The 23529-nt window shown below is 38.5% G+C and overlaps 2 protein-coding genes across 2 annotated transcripts in view; both read left to right on the plus strand.

The window, feature by feature from the left end:
• Window positions 1-2434, plus strand: part of LOC135203710 (proteasomal ATPase-associated factor 1-like) — a 28216-nt gene extending 25782 nt beyond the window's left edge. The window contains exon 7 of the mRNA XM_064233610.1: window positions 645-2434. Coding sequence (XP_064089680.1) covers window positions 645-899 — 255 coding nt within the window. The 3' untranslated portion in view covers window positions 900-2434. The remainder of the gene's footprint in view (window positions 1-644) is intronic.
• Window positions 2435-7760: 5326 nt separating this feature from the next.
• LOC135203711 (uncharacterized) overlaps window positions 7761-23529 on the plus strand; it is a 114526-nt gene continuing 98757 nt past the window's right edge. Inside the window, exon 1 of the mRNA XM_064233611.1 lies at window positions 7761-8239. The gene's annotated coding sequence lies outside the window, so the exon portion shown is untranslated. The remainder of the gene's footprint in view (window positions 8240-23529) is intronic.

Below are 23529 nucleotides of genomic sequence, written 5' to 3' on the forward strand. Positions count from 1 at the left end.
TTTGTTTCCATTTGATTTTTAGATGTATTAACTCTTGCAGTATGTTTGTCTGTCCTACTACTATTGTGATAGTAATAACAGCAAAAACTATAAATATGGAGATTTAATGATGGTATAAGATAAAAAATATGAATATAGAGATATTATGATGATATTAAAAGCAAAAATCTACTTTAGTAGTTTCTGTAAGTCACTTTACAATACAGTGGACCCCCCGTATTCGCGTTCTCTGGATTCGCGGACTCACACATTCGCGGATTTCTCTCGGAAACGTTTCCCTGCATTATTCGCGGAAAATTCGCACATTCGCTTTATTTTTCTATGAGAAATATCCATAAATTCCTATTTTTTTTTATCAATTTCATCATAAAATGCACTTTTTGTGATAAAACTATTAAAAAAAACCAATAGTTGAAAATTTGTAGTGGTTTTTCTTGAGTTTTAACTAACAAAATAGGCTGTTTTTAGCATTTTTATAGGGGTTCCAAACATTCGCGGGTTCTAACTATTCACGGGGGGGTCTGGTACGCATCCCCCGCAAATACGGGGGGACCACTGTACTTTTAAAAATCAGTTCCCTTAGCCAAAGTGTAAGTTTCGAAACACTTAACTCCCCCACTGAACTTTGTGGCATTGCATTTCAGGCATCTTCAAAGCGCCCCCTAAGCCACGACAGTGCCTCTTCGGTTGAGAGCCTCGCCGCCTACAAAGGAGGGGTGCTGGTTGGAAGGCGCGACGGACTGTGTCAGTTCTATCATCTCGACGGAACCAGTCCCTACCAGCTGACCGGTTCCGACTGCGATCCGATCTACAAGATCTCCTACGACTGCAACAACATATACACGGCCTGTCGAGACGGGATGGTCAGAAAGTACCGAGTCAGGGACCTGAATGTCTAGCTAGTGTAGTTCTGCGTGACAATACGTGACAATACACATTGTAACGACTTGCACACTCTGGCTCATGCTCGTCGCTAAAGATGAACACCAAAGATCGGAAGGTTTTTTTTATACTGTGCCCACACTTGAGATATTGGAGATTTTGATAAAGGTTTCCACTTTCTACTTATTGAGAGACCTCTGAGTAAATGCCCTTCAGAGGTATAAACTAGACCCCATAGTTTCAAGAAATGCCCCAAAATTATCCTCAGTAAGTTGCTAAATGAATATTTCCTTTCAATTGCAAATCTAATTGGGAAATACTATGCGAGTTAAATTAGTTTTTTGATACTCTAGTAGGTTTGTATAGTAACTGGCAACAAGAACATTATAAAATGCTCAATGTTTATGCAAAAAATCAGTCATTGTTCATGGCAATTACAAACTACTGCACTTATTCAGTAGTTTACCAGAGTAAGCAAGCATTATAACTTACCAACAGGCAATTGTGTGATTAATGCATAGGAATACATTTCTAATGTCTTTCCCACAGGTAAATCAACAGACTGGTCTTGGAACCAGATGATTTCTCAGCTTGAAGTTCTGCAGAAAATATTTATTTTGTCACACACACGACATAAGTTGATCCGTGTCCAACTCGCAGTTTGATATCAATGTTTGCAGCTGAAGATGAAAGTTTGTGCTCTTATTCACAATTTTTGTGCAGTTTAGTCATTTCTTCCTCTTAGTACAGGAAGAAGTAGGTTGTGGAATTCGAATTTGTATTTTGTACATTTCTTATTTCCATTTTGCTGTATTTTACAGAGTTGAGCTTACTCTTTTTTTCTTTTTTTTTCATATTGATAAAAAGATTCAGGTTTTCAAAAGTGTACCTCATTTGTTTTTGCAAACATTGGATCTGAATTACAGTTGGGCAATCTCTCTACATCAGATCGGATGTTTGGTGATAATGATAAGCCTTACACTGTCAATATTGAAAAGTATATGCACAATTTGGAATTCAGTGTTCATGCAACTGTTATCAAGAATTTGGCTTTGTAACCGAAGCCTGTATGGCTATTATGTGTGTTTTCATTCATACACAACTTGCCTCTGGACAATCAGTAGTGAAAGGTTATAGAAAACTGGCTAAAAAATGTTGAGGAGATTTAGCAACAAATAAGATTTGGAGTGTTGTTACACAAGTTTGAAATATTCGGTACGAGATTTTTACCTGTTTAGGATTATATTTGCAGATTAGGAGTCTTGTATTTTGTAGGGCATTGGGACTGTACAGGTCAGTCATCTTCTCATTACAAGCTGTGTCTGAAACCATTATACAGTTATGGAGACACCACAGTTAATAATGTACGTATAATTATACTTCGGAGACAATGGAATTGAAAAATATGTCCAGACAGCAATTTCAAAATATCGTACTCGTAAGTAGTATTCGAAAACCACGCTAGGTCGAATTCGAGTCGAAGTGTAACTTCTGGGTAATCATGAAGGCTGTGACTTATATAGTAAAAATAAAATGTGTATGTGCATTTGAAGGATTGTCTTACTTGCTCCCCATGATTGTGACATGTTTATGTCAAATAGAATTTTGACGTTGTGATGTAGTTATTTTAAGAATGATGGTAGTGTAAGAGAGGGTCAAGATGGTATGTTTCAATTCTAGTGGTGTTACGGACCGTCCTGAAAATAGGTCAAAGGTATCTTCGTCATTCTGCATGCTTAAGAAGGGTTCCGTGATGATGAGAGATACTGGCTTGGGTCTTCTAGATGACAGCTAGTTTAAACATGGAAACATTGCAGTTAAACTCTCATTTGTTGCAAAAAACATATATAGCACCTCAGTGACGTGGTTGGTATGTTCTTGGCCTGCCACCTCGGTGGCCGCGAGTTCGATTCTCGACCATTCCACTGAGGAGTGAGAGATGTATATTTCTGGTGATAGAAGTTCATCACTCTCGCCGTGGTTTGGAAGTCATGTAAAGCCGTTGGTCCCGTTGCTGAATAACCACTGGTTCCATGCAACGTAAAAACACCATACATATATGGCTATGCATCACATTAGTGAATCCCCACTTTTTCACAGATTTTTGTGGAACATATCTCACTTTTATGCAGGAACTTTCACCAATTTGCGAATGTTTCTATGAACCATTCCTATAAAATTATCACTAATTCTCTTTCTTTTTGTAGAGCAATAATGCATATTCACAGTTATAAGCGCTTAAGTTTAAGGGATACAGGGTATTTGGCAGTTATAAAAATTTTTTTTAGGGGATTTTACATTTCCGCAGTGGGTTCTGGAATCTGTCCCGAAGAAAAAGTGAGGGAGCACCGTTTTGTTTAGGCGTCCAATTTGGCTGTTATTATAGTTAGAAAAATAAAATTAACACAGAACAATCTTCAGGTTGGTCACACATGACCCGGAAACGCTTCAGTGGCGTGATCGTTATGGTCTTGACCTGCCACCTCAGTGGCTGCGAGTTCAATTCTTGGGCATTCCATTGAGGGGTTAGATATGTGTATTTCTGGTGATAGAAGTTCACTCTTGACGTAGTTTGTAAGTCACGTAAAGCCGTTAGTCCCGGTGCTGAATAAACACTTTTGGTTCCATGCAACGTAAAACACCATGCAAACACATGACTCGGTCTCTCTAGTGTGTCAAGAGCGCAACTTAGCATTAACAGTTTTACGTGACTGCCCCAGTTTTAACAAATTTTTATTAAATTTGGTTGCAAGTTTCAACATTTTCAATACGTAACTGGTACAGTATTACTGTAAGTTCACAAGAACTTGTGAATTATTATGTAAGATACAGTACATATCATGTACGCGAACAAACTATGAACTAGCATTTATCTTTACGGCGACTGTTGTACATCTTTGTGCCGGTCAGTGGAAATAGGAGCAGTGTTAGTTTGACTTTATTCTTGCAACATTGACAAATTTTCCATTATCAATATTTTTTGGTAACATGGCAATGTTCCTCAAGCACTACATACCATACTTAACGAAGTAGACATACTTCTTGACAAGTCTTTGCTATACTTTTTTTCCCCAAGATTTTAGTGGTTTGGTGATATAATCCTGTTTCCTTGTGTCCTCTTGCTTTCTGGAGTTGTGGGATGTATGTAATGCATACTAGTAAGCAATTTCTTAGAATACAGGTCATGGTCAGTCTTGTCTTCTCAATTTGACATGCCATGCCATCTTGAATACAGTATTCACTTTGAAATTTCTGAATGAAGGCACAAGAGAGTTCTTAAGTTCACTCCTCTTCACTGGAGTCATGTTTGCTACAGAAAGCTTACTCCCATCTTGAAGGAACTATATATGACAAGATTATGCATACTTTATTAAAAGTAATGGCTACTTTAGCAGCGTTACACTTGTAGAGATTCTTCTCTATTTTACGAATAGCGGCTTTTTCCGTGCTACTTAAACAAGCTAGTAGAGCACCTGTAGAGGTCATGATCAAATACAGTGTCAAAATAGGTGTATATATTTGAAAATTCAAATATATACACCTATTTTGACACTGTATTTGATCATGACCTCTATAGGTGCTCTACTACCCTGTTTAAGTAGCACGGAAAAAGCCACTATATTTGTAAAATAGAGAAGAATCTCTACAAGTGTAATGCTGCTGGAGTAGCCATTACTTTTAATAAAGTATGCCTGAGAGGGGGTCTGCTTCCTAAGATTATGCATTGTTATCAATCTGTTATCCAGTCCCTACGGTACGCTAACGGACGCATAGGGCCTCTATAAATTCTCATCTCAAATGTCTGTCTAGTGGAGTGCCACATGTAGCAGTAACTGCATCAGGTTTCCTTGGCCTAAAAATGCTGCCCCATTTTTTGTAGAAATTCTGCATGACCAGTGGAACAATGTAGAAGTATAAAGATTCTGCTAGATGCTTACTTGTACTGTTTTTTTTTTTCTCTCTTTTTTTTTTTTCTTTTTTTTTTTTTTTTTTTTTTGTTTTTTTTTTTTTTTACAGAGATCAACAGCAGTCTGATAAATTTGAGGTAAGGGAGATAATCATCTGATTTTCATAACGCTGGAATCAGCGCCTCAATGGCATAGTTGGTATGATCTTTGCCTGCCACCTCGGTGGCCGTGAGTTTGATTCTCAGGTATTCCACTGAGGGGTTAGAGATGTGTATTTCTGGTGATAGACGTTTACTCTCGACGTGGTTCGGAAGTCACGTAAAGCCATTAGTCCCGTTGCTGAATAACCACTTTTGGTTCCATGCAACGTAAAAAGACCCTACAAACAAACAAACATGTTTGCTACAGAAAGCTTCCCCCATCTTGAAGGAACTATATGACAAGAATATACATTGTTATTCAATCTTTCATTCAGTCACTACAGTACACTAACAGATGCGTAAGGTCTTTATAAATTCTCATCTCAAAACTTGTGTCTAGCAGCGTGCCATGTGTAGCAGTAACTACAATAGGTTTCCTTGGCCTAAAAATGCTGCCCCATGTTTTATATAAATTCACTTATATTCTGCACAAGTAATGGAACGATGCAGAAGTATAAAGATTTTGCTGGATACTTTCTTGTACTGTTTTATTTTACAGAGATAAACTGCAGTCTGATAAATTTGAGGTTATGGAGATAATGATCTGATTTTCATAACACTGGAATCAGCGCCTCAATGGCGTGGTTGGTGTGATCTTTGCCTACCACCTCAGTGGCCGCGAGATCGATTCTAGGGCATTCCATTGATGGGTCAGAGATGTGTATTTCTGGTGATAGAAGTTCACTCTCGACGTGGTTCGGAAGTCACGTCAAGCTGTTGGTCCCGCTGCTGAATAACCACGGGTTCCTTGCAACGTAAAAACACCATACAAACAAACAAACAAAAAGATAACACTATAATCAACCCATAGGACTTTCTTTCTGTCTGTTTTTCTTTTATGCCATTAAGTCATTTCTCAGTCAGCTGTGCACCATCGTGAACATTTTGAGATGACGGTGTATTTGACTGCTGCATAGTGATTTGCTCATAAGTAATACTGATGCAGAAAAAATGTTGTTTGGCTGACAAGTACTGTGCTCGAGGAGGTCTTCACCTCTAACCTGGTCCTGTGTCCAGGTCCAGATGTAATCATGACAGGTTTGGTGGCCCTAACCCCTTTCCATCTCAGTTTTTGAACGCTGTGATATAAAGTTTAAAGTTGCAACCAACCGACACCAGAAGAACGCGACCAAAACTATGAATTCTGCAATCGGTCGAGATGATGTGGAACTGTGAAGTCGTGCAAGAGAGCTCGGAACAGGAACGAGAGATAGCTGTTGAAGTTTGATTAATTTAAGTATATCTTGGTTTAACCAGACCACTGACCTGATTAACAGCTCTCCTTGGGCCGGCCCGAAGGATTTGATATCATTTTATTACGTAGCTAGGAACCAATTGGTTGCCTAGCAACGGGACTTGCAGCTTATTGTGAGTTCCGAACCACATTATATCGAGAAATTAATCACCAGAAACAAATTCCTCTGATTCCACGTTGGCAAAGGTCTGGAACACTTTTCATCTTGTGTATTTGTACATACATGTACGTGATTTCTTGGTTTGTGTACATACATAAAAATACGTACATAGGTGCATACATACACAATTCTACTTTGTTACTTTGCGTACTGCATAAATATGCGTATACATGAGCACCACTTAAATATTTTGAGTATGTTTTATATACATACATTGCCTTTCCCCCTGCATTTTCATAAATGTATGCGTGTATACATACGTCATTTCTTGGGTTATTTTATGTATACATAATCGTATACATACACATTGCTCAGTAATTATGTGCAACACCTACACACACACACACACACACACACACACATATATATATATATATATATATATATATATATATATATATATATATATATATATAGAATTTAAAGTTATTGTTTTACATTAAGCAATTGGAAACGAACTGTCATCACGATGAGTGCACTCGTAAGACCTGTAAGTGATATTTACTTAAAACGATAAATAAGTGATTAGATACATTCAGAATTGTATAAAGGGTCACAGTGGGGCCCGATAAAACGGTACATTGAGGGCGTGCATGTAGTATATACTTTTACACGTCTATTGTAAAGCAGGGAGAGAGATTGTACATGTATATGTATGCATAAAACACTCAAACTGAATTGCATGTGTCGTGCATTTACGTATATATATATATATATATATATATATATATATATATATATATATATATATATATATATATATATATATATATACGTAAATGCACGACACATGCATATTCAGTTTGAGTGTTTTATATGCATACATATACATGTACAATCTCTCTCCCTGCTTTACAATAGACGTGTAAAAGTATACATACTACATGCACGCCCTCAATGTACCGTTTTATCGGGCCCCACTGTGACCCTTTATACAATTCCTGAATGTATCTAATCACTTATTTATCGTTTTAAGTAAATATCACTTACAGGTCTTACGAGTGTCACTCATCGTGATGACAGTTCGTTTCCAATTGCTTAATGTAAACAATAACTTTAAATTCAATTTATTCATATTAGGGGGAATATATTGGCACGGATGAGTATATTTATGTAAAATGTCGTTTATAAGCTTTTATTTATAAACAAAATAAACTTAAAACGAAGCGTAGATGCCTATTAATATACTATTTTTAAAAAATCAACATAGGAGAAATAAACATTTCGGCTTAATCGACGGTGGCTGGGATCTGCGCCGCCGCCTGACCAGCCAATCAGAAGCCAGGTGGGCGGGGCTTAGCGCCCGCCATTGCAATCGCCAATGAAGTTTTATTTACGTCAATAAATACCAAACGCAAAGTTTGTGTCCCTTACTATTCGTCAAACGACTTATAAAACTATATCTTACGTCAATTGTAATTCATGACATGTCACGAATTACGCGGCGCGCTCGCGTATAAAATGGATGCGTTTACGCTTGTGGCGGCGAATGGCAACAACCCTGCCCAAGGTATGCGTCCTTTGCACGGCCGCCTCCTCCTCCGACGGTAGTAATTGCCGTACCGTAGGTGCGTAACGTTGTTAACGCAATCTCTTACGTCCGTCGTCTATACGTGCGTATACGCGCGCTCCTGCGTATTTATAATACGCACTTCGTCGTCTTTGTACGCTTAATGGAGACTATTTACTTGTGTCGTTTCAAAGTGAATTATTATGAATGTTGTTTTTTTCTAAAATGATTTTATTATAAATTTTGGGGGGTTAAATTTGTCAGTGTTGTTACAACTCATTTTTGTGGGTTGTTGAATCCAGATATGATCATTAATGTCGGCAGGTAAGTTGATGTTGCGGTTGCTTTCTCTCTCTCTCTCTCTCTCTCTCTCTCTCTCTCTCTCTCTATATATATATATATATATATATATATATATATATATATATATATATATATATATATATATATATATATATATATATATATATATATATATATATATTATATGCTTTTTACTTAAGTTTGTTCATTTATATTTCTATAATTCAAATCTCTCTCTCTCTCTCTCTCTCTCTCTCTCTCTCTCTCTCTCTCTCTCTCTCTCTCTCTCTCAATACATTTTAACTATGAATATTCTAGAATTTTAAACTAAAATAAATTTATCAAATATTCTCTCTCTCTCTCTCTCTCTCTCTCTCTCTCTCTCTCTCTCTCTCATACATTTTAACTATGAATACTCTAGTCTAAACCAAAATAAATTTTTAAAATATATTGAATTAAAAATTTCCATTTCATTTTTGTATTTGTGTTTCATTATGTATTTAGAAAAATATTAATTATTATTATTATTGTTATTATTATTATTATTATTATTATTATTATTATTATTATTATTATTACTGAGAGGTCTGATTCTCGAGTTTGTAATTCCCCACAAAGAGAACTCGGTACTATACTCTTCAAACAAAAAGGCATTTGAATTAAAACACTGCTTATTCAGCAGCGTGTTAATAGAGACAGAGAGAGAGAGTGGCTTGTTCGTGGATGTATGTATGTATATAATGTGTTTGTATGTATGTATGTATGTAATTTTGAAGGATAGAGACAGAGAGAGAGAGAGAGAGAGAGATAGAGCTTTGTGTGTGTGTGAGAGAGAGAAATGGCTTGTTTGTGGATGCATGTATGTATGTGTATAATGTGTGTTTGTATGTATGTATGTATGTAATTTTTGAGGGATAGAGAGAGAGAGGAAATAAGACTGAGCACATATTAAACTTGAATACTGTTAGACATGGAGAGAGTGAAAAAGAGCAAAATCCCAGAGAGAAATAGAGAGAGAGATAGAGAGAGAGCTTTTGTTTGTACCTGAGAAAGATGAAGAGAGATAGAGAGAGAGAGAATTTCTATTAGTAACTATAAGTCGTTTCTTTGTAACAGAGAGAGAGAGAGAGACCTTTTGTTTGCACCTGAGAAAGATGCAGAGAAAGAGAGAGAAATTCTATTTGTAACTATAAGTCGTTTCTTTGTAATAGAAAGAGTGACAGAGAGAGAGAGAGAAGAGACGTCATGATCAATTGTTGTGACTTTTTAATGACCCAGCCCACTGGGCTGGGTCCAGGAAGTCCTACTGCCTAATTCAGGAGAGTGGGTCCCCATTCTAGACTACATGAAACCACTTCTTTTGCATCTGGAGATGCAATGCATTGCTACCATAATTGCATTCCCCTTGCATTTCTATACTTTTCTGTCTATTCATTTATCAGTTCACTTTTGCTTTTTAACCAGTGAGGCACTGTTTTAATAATAATAATAATAGACTACAAGAAACTCCTCCACATTCATAATTTATTGGTAGTCAAATCTTGTGACATTTCATTCATAAGTTATCGGTTGTAAAGTCCTTCTCTTATTTCATTCATAGTTTCATTCAGCTCTCGTTGTGAGAGTACGCTAATGGTATTATATATAGTATAACCTGAAACCTGAATTGTATTTATGTTTGTAAGTTATTATTCAAGCCTGTGTCCCCTTATAGAGGCTATTTGCATAAAGTAAGGTCAGTTTTAATTTTCGACATTTATTGGGGTGAGGTTGCGAGGCCCTACACTCTGGGCCAATGATATTAAGTGTATATATGTGAATATATATACGTATGTGTGTGTGAGGTGTATTTGTGTATACATATATACTGAACAATAATACATAGTGTAACCACATCACTGACTGATAGAACCTTAGACTGTTTTGTTATATAAATGGCTAGGTATATATTATGTATTAGAATGTATACCAAATTCATGTTCTTGTATTTTAAATTACATCAATGAATTTAAAAATATACATATGTATTTGCGTGATGAATCACCATTCATTTTTTATTATGAATAATAAAACTAAATTGAAGTACCAAATATTAACAGCAGTAAGATTCCACAGTAGACATCCCCCTCAACCCGCCATATAGACCTCACTCGTAGTATATAAGCTTTTTTTTTTTTTTTTTTTTTTTTAAACTAAATTGAAGTACTAAATATTAACAGCAGTAAGATTCCACAGTAGACATCCCCCTCAACCCGCCATATAGACCTCACTCGTAGTATATAAGCTCTTTTTTTTTTTTTTTTTTTTTTTTTTTTTTTTTTTTTTTTTTTTTTTTTTTTTTTTTGAATGAGCCAACCTCTCCTTTACCGGAATAAAAAGGCAAATAGGCCTTTTATATAGGCCTGTTTAATTACTAGGGATCCCTCGTCTTGAAGCGAATAGGTGAACTGAAGTAAAGAGAAGAAGAAGAAGAAGAGGAACGTTCAAGTAAACAAACGTTTGGGAGAAATCTCTCTCTCTCTCTCTCTCTCTCTCTCTCTCTCTCTCTCTCTCTCTTATTCCTGCCAATCAATATAGTATGTCTCCGGTCGTCACACTACTGATATCATATATATTTGTCATTTAAACTTTAAAAAAAGCCACAAATATTCCTTCTAACATCGTAACAAAATACAAAACGCAAAATCATTCGATGCAGGTACAGGACAGGTACCTGGTACAAGCGACAGGTACACCAATCAATCCCGTATTCATGTCAGCTGTCAATCAATCATCAATTTCCCGACTCCTATGTGATTTGCGCCGTGGGCTAAGTGGCCGCTGTAATTTCTGCGTTATTTCTGGTCGTTTGCGGTTCTGTGCCGTCAATTCATTGACTGCCAGAAATCACGAAGTGGTTTGTGGCACTCTTGGTCGAGGTGGTGGGTTAGTGCCGTAGACGTGGTGCACTGTAGGCGTTGTTGAAGAAGGGTGTTTGTTGTCTCTCTTTGGGCTTCCAGATTCGACAAATCTTAAGGATTTCACTTCCATCCCTGATTCTTTGCTTGTTATATATAATTTCTCTAATGATTATTATTTATTACACTTATTTAGATTTTTCTCAGTTCCACCTTTGGGACCTTCTACATCCTGTGATATGCAGTTTTTTTTTTTTTTTTTTTTCATAAATAGGCACCATTTATTTTTTGGAAGCCTGAATTTCAAGTCAGTGGCCCTTTTGGTGGGCTTGTTCCGTACGAATAGGGTTGACCTGCAGAATAATAATAATAATAATAATGTGTGGCGCCGTGGCAGAGTGGGTTAGGTCGTCAATTGACTGGTTAAGCAACATTGGGGCTGGTCAGTCGTTGGATGGGTGACCGCTCTCCTCGGCGTTGATTCCTTGGGAAAGGATCTATACCATAATTTCCTCAGTCTACTCAGCTGTAAATGAGTACCTATCCCTCATGGGGTAGGGTCCAGCTATGGGTTATATATAATTTCTCTAATAATTAGAGAAATTATATATAACCCTGATGGGTTAGGGTCCAGCAATGATGTTAAGAAATAAAGGAATAAACGACAACGACGTAAATGGAACCTCTGGCAACAGAGGAGCTTCGTCCGGCAGCCAGGTATTCACCCAATTGAAGGGAAGACGGTCAGGTACTTGGAGGTCGTCATCCAGCAACTCGCCACCACAACGACAGTAACCAACAGCCTGAGATTGGAGCTACAGAAGCAAACCAAGGAAGAAATAGACAAGAGAAGAAAATAAGGAATATGGAGATGCTACATCAGAAGCAACCGACGGAGAGAGGATATAGAAGAAGGTTGGTCAACATCTGGAATGAGAGGAATAACACCCCCCAAACAGAGCAGAGGCTGGCAGACCAAGTAAGGAACAGAAAGAGAAGAACTGGAAAGGGAAATGTCACAATACAACGAATTACACGAAGACGAACTGAGAGACGATACCACAGAAGACGACAGGGATGATGAGGTATCAAACAACGACACACGAAGAAACACCGACGAAGTAACAGAGAGGACGGAATGGTAGAAAAGATTAGACATGGATGGAGCCAGATACAGAGAGAACAAAGATTCCCTCCATGAAAGCCTACAACACCAAGAAATTAAGGCAGAAAACAAGTGAGGTCAATGAAATAATGGGTATAATACACACCACCAGTATCACAGAAACAAATAACTTGGCATATGCAGGAGCAAGATTAGTAGCAGAACTGATGGGGATTCGAACACCAACACCATCAGCACAACCAACCCAACAGAAACCAAAACAGCAACCTCCTTGGAAAAGGCGCCTGGAAAAGCAAATCATGGTGATGAGATTTGACTTGAGTAAACTGAAAGAGATGGCAGAAAAAGGCTAAGAAGCAAGAAAACAAGGGAGGAACTCAACGAGAAATACAAAGTACAAGAGAGGGGACTAAACAACACAATAGAAGATGTAAAACAAAGGCTTAAGGCCAAAGCACATAAGATCCAACGGTACATGAACAGGAATAAGGGATACCAACAGAACAAACTATTCGGAACCAACCAGAAAAGACTATACAGCCAACTAAGAGGGGAAGACAACCACCAAGAAATTCCTGAAGCCGAACCAAGTAAGAGACTCTGGGAAAACATATGGAGCAATCCGGTATCACACAACAAACATGCAACATGGCTCCAGGAAGTCAAGGAAGAAGAAACAGGGAGAAGAAAACAAAGATTCACTGAGATCACAACAGACACAGTCAGACACCAACTAAAGAAAATGCCAAACTGGAAAGCCCCAGGTCCCGATGAAGTCCATGGATACTGGCTCAAAAACTTCAAGGCCCTACACCCACGAATAGCAGAACAACTTCAGCATTGTATCTCAAATCACCATGCACCCAAATGGATGACCACAGGAAGAACATCCTTAGTACAAAAAGACAAGAGTAAGGGAAATAGCCAGTAACTACAGGCCTATCACCTGCCTACCAATAATGTGGAAGTTACTAACAGGTATCATCAGTGAAAGGCTATACAACTATCTAGAGGATACTAACACCATCCCCCACCAACAGAAAGGCTGCAGAAGGAAGTGTAGGGGCACAAAAGACCAGCTCCTGATAGACAAAATGGTAATGAAGAACAGTAGGAGAAGGAAAACCAACCTAAGCATGGCATGGATAGACTATAAGAAAGCCTTCGACATGATACCACACACATGGCTAATAGAATGCCTGAAAATATATGGGGCAGAGGAAAACAACATCAGCTTCCTCAAAAATACAATGCGTAACAGGAATACAATACTTACAAGCTCTGGAATAAGACTAGCAGAGGTTTAATATCAGAGAGGGATCTTCCAGGGCGACTCACTGTCCCCACTACTCTTCGTAGTAGCCATGATTCCCATGACAAAAGTACTACAGAAGATGGATGCCGGGTACCAACTCAAGAAAAGAGGCAACAGAATCAACCATCTGATGTTCATGGACGACATCAAGCTGTATGGTAAGAGCATCAAAGAAATAGATACCCTAATCCAGACTGTAAGGATAGTATCTGGGGACATCAGGATGGAGTTTAGAATAGAAAAATGCGCCTTAGTCAACATACAAAAAGGCAAAGTAACGAGAACTGAAGGGATAAAGCTACCAGATGGGAGCAACATCAAACACATAGATGAGACTGGATACAAATACCTGGGAATAAGGGAAGGAGGGGATATAAAACACCAAGAGATGAAGGACACGATCAGGAAAGAATATATGCAGAGACTCAAGGCGATACTCAAGTCAAATCTCAACGCCGGAAATATGATAAAAGCCATAAACACATGGGCAGTGCCAGTAATCAGATACAGCGCAGGAATTGTGGAATGGACGAAGGCAGAACTCCGCAGCATAGATCAGAAAACCAGGAAACATATGACAATAAACAAAGCACTACACCCAAGAGCAAATACGGACAGACTATACATAACACGAAAGGAAGGAGGGAGAAGACTACTATGTATAGAGGACTGCGGCAACATCGAGAACAGGAGCACTGGGGCAATTATCATGAAAACCAGTGAAGACGAGTGGCTAAAGAGTGCATGGGAAGGACTAATAAAAGTAGACGAAGACCCAGAAATATACAGAGACATGAGAATGACAGACAGAACATAGGACTGGCACAACAAACCAATGCACGGACAATACATGAGACAGACTAAAGAACTAGCCAGCGATGACACATGGCAATGGCTACAGAGGGGAGAGCTCAAGAAGGAAACTGAAGGAATGATAACAGCGGCACAAGATCAGGCCCTAAGAACCAGATATATTCAAAGAACGATAGACGGAAATGACATCTCTCCCATATGTAGGAAGTGCAATACGAAAAATGAAACCATAAACCACATAGCAAGCGAATGCCCGGCACTTGCACAGAACCAGTACAAAAAGAGGCATGATTCAGTGGCAAAAGCCCTCCACTTGAGCCTGAGCAAGAAACATCAGCTACCTTGCAGTAATAAGTGGTACGAGCACCAACCTGAGGGAGTGATGGAAAAACGATCAGGCAAAGATCGTCTGGGACTATGGTATCAGAACAGATAGGGTGATACGTGCAAATAGACCAGACGTGACGTTGATTGACAAAGTCAAGAAGAAAGTATCACTCATTGATGTCGCAATACCATGAGACACCAGAGTTGAAGAGAAGAGAGGGAATAAATGGATAAGTATCAAGATCTGAAAATAGAAATTAGAAGGATATGGGATATGCCAGTGGAAATCGTACCCATAATCATAGGAGCACTAAGCACGATCCCAAGATCCCTGAAAAGGAATCTAGAAAACTGGACGCTGAAGTAGCTCCAGGACTCATGCAGAAGAGTGTGATCCTAGAAACGGCGCATAGTAAGAAAAGTGATGGACTCCTAAGGAGGCAGGATGCAACCCGGAACCCCACACTATAAATACACCCCAGTCGAATTGGAGGACTGTTATTGAGCAAAATAATAATAATAATAATAATAATAATAATTGGAAGATTGAATACCAAGTCAGTGGCCCCTTTGGTGGGCTTGTTCCATACGAATAGGGTTGACATGCTGAATATATTAATAATAATAATAATAATAATATGGGTTATGCCAGTGGAAATTGTACCGATAATCATAGGAGCACTAGGCACGATCCCAAGATCCTTGAAAAGGATCCTGGAAAAACTAGAGGCCGAAGAAGCAGCTCCAGGACTCATGCAGAAGAGTGTGCTCCTAGAAACAGCGCACACAGTGAGAGAAAAGTCATAGACTCCTATAAGGAGGCAGGTTGCAGCCCGGAACCCCCAAACACTATATAAATACCGCCCAGTCGAATTGGAGGACTGCGATAAACCAAAAAATAGATAAAATAATAATGATGATAATAATAGAAAAAACGAGAGAGAGTGAGAGAGAATGGAAGCCCAAATAGAGAGAGAGAGGAAATAGAAACCTAAAGAGAGAGAGAGAGAAAATGAAAGCCCAAAGAGAGAGAGAAAGAGAGAATAAAAGTACAGAGAAAACGAGAGAGAAAGAAGGTACATAATCACAGAGAGAGAGAGGATGGAAGCCCACAGAGAGAGAAAATAAAATAAAAAATAGGGAGAGGTAGAGAGAGAATGGAAGCCCAGAGAGAGAGAGGAAATAGAAGCTCAAAGAGAGAGAGAGAAATAAATGTCCAGAGAGAGAGAGATAAAAGACTAGACACTTATTAAACAATGGATACTGTAGAACATGGAGAGAGAGAAAGAGAGACAAATACAAGCCCAGAGAGAGAGAGAGAGAGAGCAAACAAACGGCCTCTGCATTCATCTGACCTTTGATAAGGTCAAGGGACTTTCGCAGTTTAGAAGCGAATGAATGACATTGCCTGGGGAAGGCTGAGCTGCCAACAGCCATGAGAGAGAGATGAATGGAGATATTGATTCTTTCTCTCTCTCTCTCTCTCTCTCCTCTCTCTCTCTCTCTCTCTCTCTCTGTGCTTTTTTATTTCTCTTTCTCTCCCTGTCCAACAGTAATCGGCATTCCAGTTTAATGTGTGTCTAGACTGCTTTCTCTCTCTCTCTCTCTCTCTCTCTCTCTCTCTCTCTCTCTGTCCTGTAATATTTAAAATGAAGATTTGTCTACTCTCTCCTTCTCTCTTTTTCCTACAGTATTAAGTTGGATACTTGTCTAGTCTCTCTCTCTCTCTCTCTCTCTCTCTCTCTGTCCTGTTATATTTAGATTGAATATTTCTCTCTCTCTCTCTCTCTCTCTCTCTCTCTAAACCAAAAAATATAGAGTACACAACCCCTGACCTTAAGCAAAAACACCCAAACAGCAACTGACCACGCGCATTGCGACGCCACTCAGCAATTTCCAATCAGCCAATACCTCCTCCTTCAGAAAGGGCTTAAGCGTCCCGGTTTCGTCTCGTCAAATGTTAAATCGATACGGTCGAAAATACCCTTTGATTTAGGAGGATTTTCAAACCTAATAACCCCCTCTGCATCCCCTGTCAAAAAAGGGGGCGTGTCATGGTCGAGGGTACGAGTTGAGTCTATACGGTCGAAGAAACCATCGTGTTTCTGGAGATTGTCGACCTTAGCGGATGGTCTTTCTTTCGGTGGGGTCGTTAGGGTCGATATTCCCATTTGATTTTAGGGGATTGACGACTTTAATGAATTCTTTCCCCTTTCCCAGTCTACTGACACGGCTGGATCCCAGTCGTGTTTTATCGACCAGTATCGATTATCGATGCGCTATTGCATGCATGGCCAGATGTTGCTGAAAATCTATATGTAAGCAACTTGCATGCAGTAGAAAATGGGGGGAGGAGTCCCCCCTCTCTCTCTTCCCCTGCCCCCACACACTCCGCCTTTGAACCTTTGTGCATATACAAATTCACACACACAATTGAGAGATATAAAAGCTTGTGAAATATTTCTATAATTATGGATTTTTTAAAATATTTATCGACCCTAATTGGTGCATTCAGTTACCCTCTTTCTCTCTCTCTCTCTCTCTGAACCCCTTTGCATACACAAACACATACAATTGAGAGAGAGAGGGAGGGAGGTTTGGAAAAAAAATCATCCGTAAATATGGACCCATATTGTTTCATTAATTAGGTATATAATAAGTTAAAGTCTCTCTCTCTCTCTCTCTCTCTCTCTCTCTCTCTCTCTCTCTCTCTCTCTCTCTCTCTCTCTATGAAAAAAACGCTTTTGACAAGGTAGACCATAATATATTAGCGAAGAAAATTAGAAAACATAATATAGTGGATAAGTAGGAAGATGGCTAAAAGAATTTTTACACAACAGAAAACAGATAGTTATTGCAAACGATGAGAAATCGGATGAAGCTAAGGTAATATCCGGTGTGCCACAAGGTACGGTGTTAGCTGCATTACTGTTTGTTATGATTGCAGACATAGACAGTAATGTTAAGGACTCGGTAGTGAGTAGTTTCGCCGATGACACAAGAATAAGTAGAGAAATTACTTGTGATGAAGATAGGAACGCGCTACAAAGAGACCTTAACAAAGTATATGATTGGGCAGAGGTAAATAGGACGGTATTTAACTGATAAATTTGAATCAATAAATTATGGAGACAGAGAAGGAAAGCTATATGCATATAGGGGACCTAATAATGAGACAATCACAAATAAGGAAGCAGTTAAAGACCTTGGTGTGATGATGAATAGGACCATGTTATGCAATGATCAAATAGCAATTCTATTGGCAAAATGTAAAGCAAAAAATGGGAATGTTGTTACAGCACTTCAAAACAAGAAAAGCTGAACACATGATTATGCTTTATAAAATGTATGTTCGTAGTCCACTTGAATATTGCAATATGATATTGGTACCCACACTATCAAAAGGATATTGCACAAATAGAGAGTGTATAAAGGTCCTTTACAGCTAGAATAGAAGAAGTTAAGGACCTTGACTACTGGGAAAGACTACAATCCTTAAATTATATAGTTCTAGAAAGGAGAAGAGAACGCTACATGATAATTCAGGCATGGAAACAGATAGAAGGAATAGCCGAAAACATCATGGAGCTAAAAATATCAGAAAGAGCAAGCAGAGGTAGATTAATAGTGCCCAAAACTATACCAGGAAAAATAAGGAAAGGGAAAGCTCACAGGACATTATCCACTACGCACCATCATCGATATGCAGCGTCTATTCAATGCGGTTTGCCAGCTCATCTGAGGAATATATCAGGAGTGAGCGTAGATGTGTTTAAGAATAAGCTCGATAAATATCTAAACTGCATCCCAGACCATCCAAGATTGGAAGATATAAAATATACCGGAAGATGTAATAGCAACTCTCTGGTAGACATTAGAGGTGCCTCACAATGAGGGACCTGGGGCAACCCGAACAAGATGTAATGTCTGTAAGGTGTACAATAGCTTCTTAAATTTGCAAAATCGTTAAATTTTTTCATATTCGCTTTTGACTAAAAGCTTTGGACCTTAATGGGTAATAATTGATAAGCTATTCCGTAGACAGAGAGAGAGGAAGGAACGAGAGGGAATAATAATAATTATAAAAAAAGATAATGTTCCTTGGTATAGAGTAATAAATTAGGAATTTCCCCCAAAGAGAGAGATAGAGAGAAACATCCAACCAACTTCACAGTAATTATGAAACAGGGGAGAGAGAGAGAAAGAGAGAGAGAGAGAAATGCGATAAAACATGAAATGAAGCAAATGATAAATATATATAAAAAAAATACAATATCCCTTTAGTAGAGAGTAATAAATTTTGAGAGAGAGAGACCCCGAATCAGTAATGGCTGCCATATCCGAGTATTGCATGCAATAAATTTACACTGCACAGCCCTTATTGCCAGAGGCCCTGAAATAGATAAATTAAACCTTTTAGTTTTAATTTTAATTCAGAATTTGATCAATGAATTTAGAGTCATTTTTGTTTTATTTTTAATTTTAAGCATAAATAAATATGACGTGATTGTGTCATTATAGAAGTCTCTCTCTCTCTCTCTCTCTCTCTCTCTCTCTCTCTCTCTCTCTCTCTCTCTCTCTCTCTCTCTCTCTCTTGTTTTCTCTCCAAACAGTTCCCTTATAAGTGTCTCTCTCTTTTTCTCTGTAAAGAACTCTCTCTCTCTCTATAAAGAGTTCCCTTATCTCTCTCTCACTCTTTCTCTCTGCAAAGACTCTCTCTTCTCTCTCTCTCGTTTTCCAAAGAACTCTCTCTCTCTCTCTCTCTTCAAACAGTTCCCTTATAAGTGTCTCTCTCTCTTTTTTCTGTAAAGAACTCTCTCTCTCTCTCTCTCTCTCTCTCTCTCTCTCTCTCTCTCTCTCTCTCTCTCTCTCTCTCCAAAGCAATCCCTAAGGAAAAGTAACTTTATATCTCAGGAAATGATGAACAGTTTTCGATCAAATTTCGCATATATAAAACACGTCTTATCCTGTCTGCATTTCCTTCCCCATTCCCAGTCCCATCCCCATTCCCGTCCCCATTCCCATTCCCATTCCCACACTGCCCCACCCACCTCATTAGGAATATGCGGACTTGATGTAGTATAGCGTCATTCACGGTAGACTGATCAAAAGGTCTCTCTCTCTCTCTCTCTCTCTCTCTCTCTCTCTCTCTCTCTCTCTCTCTCTCTCTCTCTCTCTCCTCAGCAGTTTCCTCCAATTTTCTCTCACCTTTTTGAACTTAACACCTGTACCTGTTAATTTGGTTAATATCCACGCATGTCCCTGTTAAATTTGTTAATATCCACACATGTCCGTGTTATAATTGTTAATATCCACACCTTTACCTGTTAAAATTTGTCAATTTTTTCAGCTGTACCTGTTAATTTTGCTAAATTTCACATATGCACATGTTAAAATCGTTAATATCCACACCATGTACCTGTTAAAATTGTTAATATCAACATCTGTCCCTGTTAAAATTTGTCAATGTTTCCATCTGTAACTGTTAATTTGGTTCAATTTCACACCTGTACATGTTAAAATTGTTAATATCCACACCTGTACCTGTTAAAATTTGTCAATTTTTACAGCTATACCTGTTAATTTTGCTAAATTTCACAAACGCACATGTTAATATTGTTAATTATTTGCACACCTGTAACTCCCAATCCCCCCCAAACCAACACCTGTCCACTTTACCTGTCCATTGTGCCCTCATTACCAAACCTGATCCTACACCCCTTCAAATCCTTCGTATATCCTATTAGGCAACTATAGGAACCCCATACGCATTTTTTGTACTCACCTGAACAGGTGAACCAACTCTCCCCCCCCCCCCCCTTCCCCGTTCCCCACCCCCAGGTAGATTGCAGGATCCGGGGCTTAATTAGGCAGTGATAAAGAAACTCGAGGTGCTCCAGGTAACTGATACTTATATTGGGTACTTAGATAAAGTGTAAAGTATTAATTGGTGGGAGAGTTTTTTTTTTTTTTTTTTTTTTGATAAATGGTTAGTGGTTCGTGAGGTTTTAAGGAGAGAGAGAGAGAGAGAGAGAGAGAGAGAGAGAGAGAATTTGCATGTATCCTTCAGCTAATAATAATAATAATAATAATAATAATAATAATAATAATATAGTAATAATAATAATAATATCAAATTTGAATTTCTCCTAACCTCGGGTGACCTTAAATTACCTCACCTGACCTGTGACCTCGTAACGACCTCGAAGCATTTTCGTAGTGGCCTTCAAATGACCTTGAAATTATTGGTACCTTGTTATTGGAAAATGTAAAAAAAAAAAAAAAACGTCAGGTTGAAATTGATGTTGGGGGGAAATAATCCCTAGCTAGTCCCTAGGCAGGGAAATATCCCTAGCTAGGGAAAATCCCCAGGGCTTTGCGGGACGGCCGAGTGAAAACAGGGAGGTAGAAAGGTGAGGGAGAGGGGGCCCTTAATGGGGGGAGGGGGAAGTCCCTAAACCTCCCCTGCTTGCTTTTGTATTATGCAAAGACTCGCAGCTTGTTTAGTCTGCTGCCCTTGAGTGTGAGTTTATTTATAGAGTTTTAGACCTTTAAAAATACTCCTGGTGGATGTTTGTGCCTATTTAGTTTGGTTCTGAGGGTCTTTAGTGTATTTCAAAACCCTAAAATCGTGAGTTTTAGGTTTAAATTTTAGGTTGAAAGAGATATGAAGAAACTTTTAAAAGTTTTAGGATGTCCCTGTCCTGAAAAAAAGAACGAAATATGCATTGGTATAACTGTGTAAACGAATATATACACATATTATGATACACAGTGTGTATATACGTATGCATTAATACACAATACACATCACAAACACCTCGGTATACTGTATAGCTTAAATAACTGACCTGACAGGAAATAATTAACCTTTGGCCTACCTGTAGACATAATTATCTACCCTCTGTATGCCTATATTTACGACTTAATTAATGCTAGGTTATTATAGGAGCCTATACGGACGACTTGGTTTTATGCCTCTCATAGGCCTATATATTGGCGGAGGCCTACTATTATATTAAATAGGATCCAGGAGAGAGAGAGAGAGAGATAGTGTGTGATAAATGTTTGCCCTGAAATTTGCACGGGGTCAGAATGAGATGGTTGGTGAGAGAGAGAGAGAGAGAAAGGATTGGAAAACAGGAGAGAGAGAGAGAGAGATGAGAGAGAGTGTGTGATAAAGTGTGTGATAAATGTTTGCCCTGAAATTCGCACGGGTCAGAATGAGAGAGAGAGAGAGAGAGAGAGAGAGAAAGGATTGGAAACCAGAGAGAGAGAGAGAGAGAGAGAGGATCGGAAAACAGAAGAGAGAGAGAGAGAGAGAGAGAGAGAGAGAGAGAGAGAATTACCAAAAGATTTATGAAGAAACGAAGCCATAAGAAAGACAGAGAAACACGATAGGATAGACTCCCAGAGAGAGAGAGAGAGAGAGAACCCTATCTCTCTCTCTCTCCCCTTTTCCCCCTTTTTCGAATCGATAATGCTGACCACAACCGGTAGATGGCATCCTGGCAAACCTTTTCTTTCTCTCTCCCTTCAACTCGTGGAAAGACTCCCATCCCCTCCCTCACCTGGGTCAGCCAGCCTGCTAGCTAGCTAGCCAGGTAGCCCCGCCCCCAATACGTCTCTCACCATACCTGTGTATGTGTGTGTGTTTGTTTGTTTACCTTCGCTCCATTCGGCTGTGCAGTATCGAGTTTGGTGTAACATTCCGCTTTTGTCAGTAATAGGTTGTATGATATGTTTGAATAGATGTGTTATTATTGTTGTTTTTATTGTTGTTGATGCTTATAGGGTTGTTTTTTTGGATGTTTGTTGTTTCTCTGGTTGTTGGGAGATGCTTTTGTAGCTACTGTGGTGTTGTGAATGTGTAATATTCCATAATCATTAATTTTTATGATAAATACTGCTATCATAATTTGCCTATATTCTAATGATCAGAAACTGATAGAAAACTATTATGCCGGTCGTTGCCTGTCCGTCCGCCGATTTTTCTGTCCGCACTTTTTCCCCCCTCCGCCCTCAGATCTCAAAAACTCCTGAGGCTAGAGGGCTGCAAATTGGTACGTTAATCATCCATCCTCCAATCATCAAACATACAAAATTACAGTCCTCTAGCATCAGCAGTTTTGATTTTATTTAAGGTTAAAGTTAGCCATACTCGTGCGTTTGGCAACGATGTTGGATGGGCCACCACCGAGCCGTGATTACAGGTACATGGGCAGCGGCTCATACATTTCGGCGCGTTTTTTTTATTTTTTATTATTATTATTATTTCTTCATCTTCCCCGAACGTTTTCCGTTTCTCTAAATATATAAACGTTTTGGTACTGATTTCTTAACCAACGTTCATTTGATATAACTTACTTGGAAGGAGTTAAAGATTGGGTACTTCCAGACCAATTTTTTGAAGCGTTATAACATTAAACTAATACAGATATTAAATTATGAATTATATGCTTTTGGGAACTCACAAATGTATATATATATATATATATATATATATATATATATATATATATATATATATATTAATTTAAATAGCACCGTCCCATTTTCCTCCTGTTTTGTGTAACCTGATTCCTCTCTCTTCTCTCTCTCCTCCATCTACTCCTCTCTCTGACTCTCTCTCTCTCTCTCTCTCTCTATTTACATTAAACGAAAACCAAACAAGAAATAATGGATGGAAACTAGAGCTGAAGAGATACAACACATCCCATTGTGGGAACTTCTTCAAATACAAAATATGTGACAAGTGGAATAAACTGCCACCAGAACGAAGTTGTAAACAGCAACAGTGTGGAAGAGTTTAAAAGAAAACCAGACAAAATCA

Source organism: Macrobrachium nipponense, chromosome 36, assembly GCF_015104395.2.
Source record: "Macrobrachium nipponense isolate FS-2020 chromosome 36, ASM1510439v2, whole genome shotgun sequence".
Taxonomy (NCBI): domain Eukaryota; kingdom Metazoa; phylum Arthropoda; class Malacostraca; order Decapoda; family Palaemonidae; genus Macrobrachium; species Macrobrachium nipponense.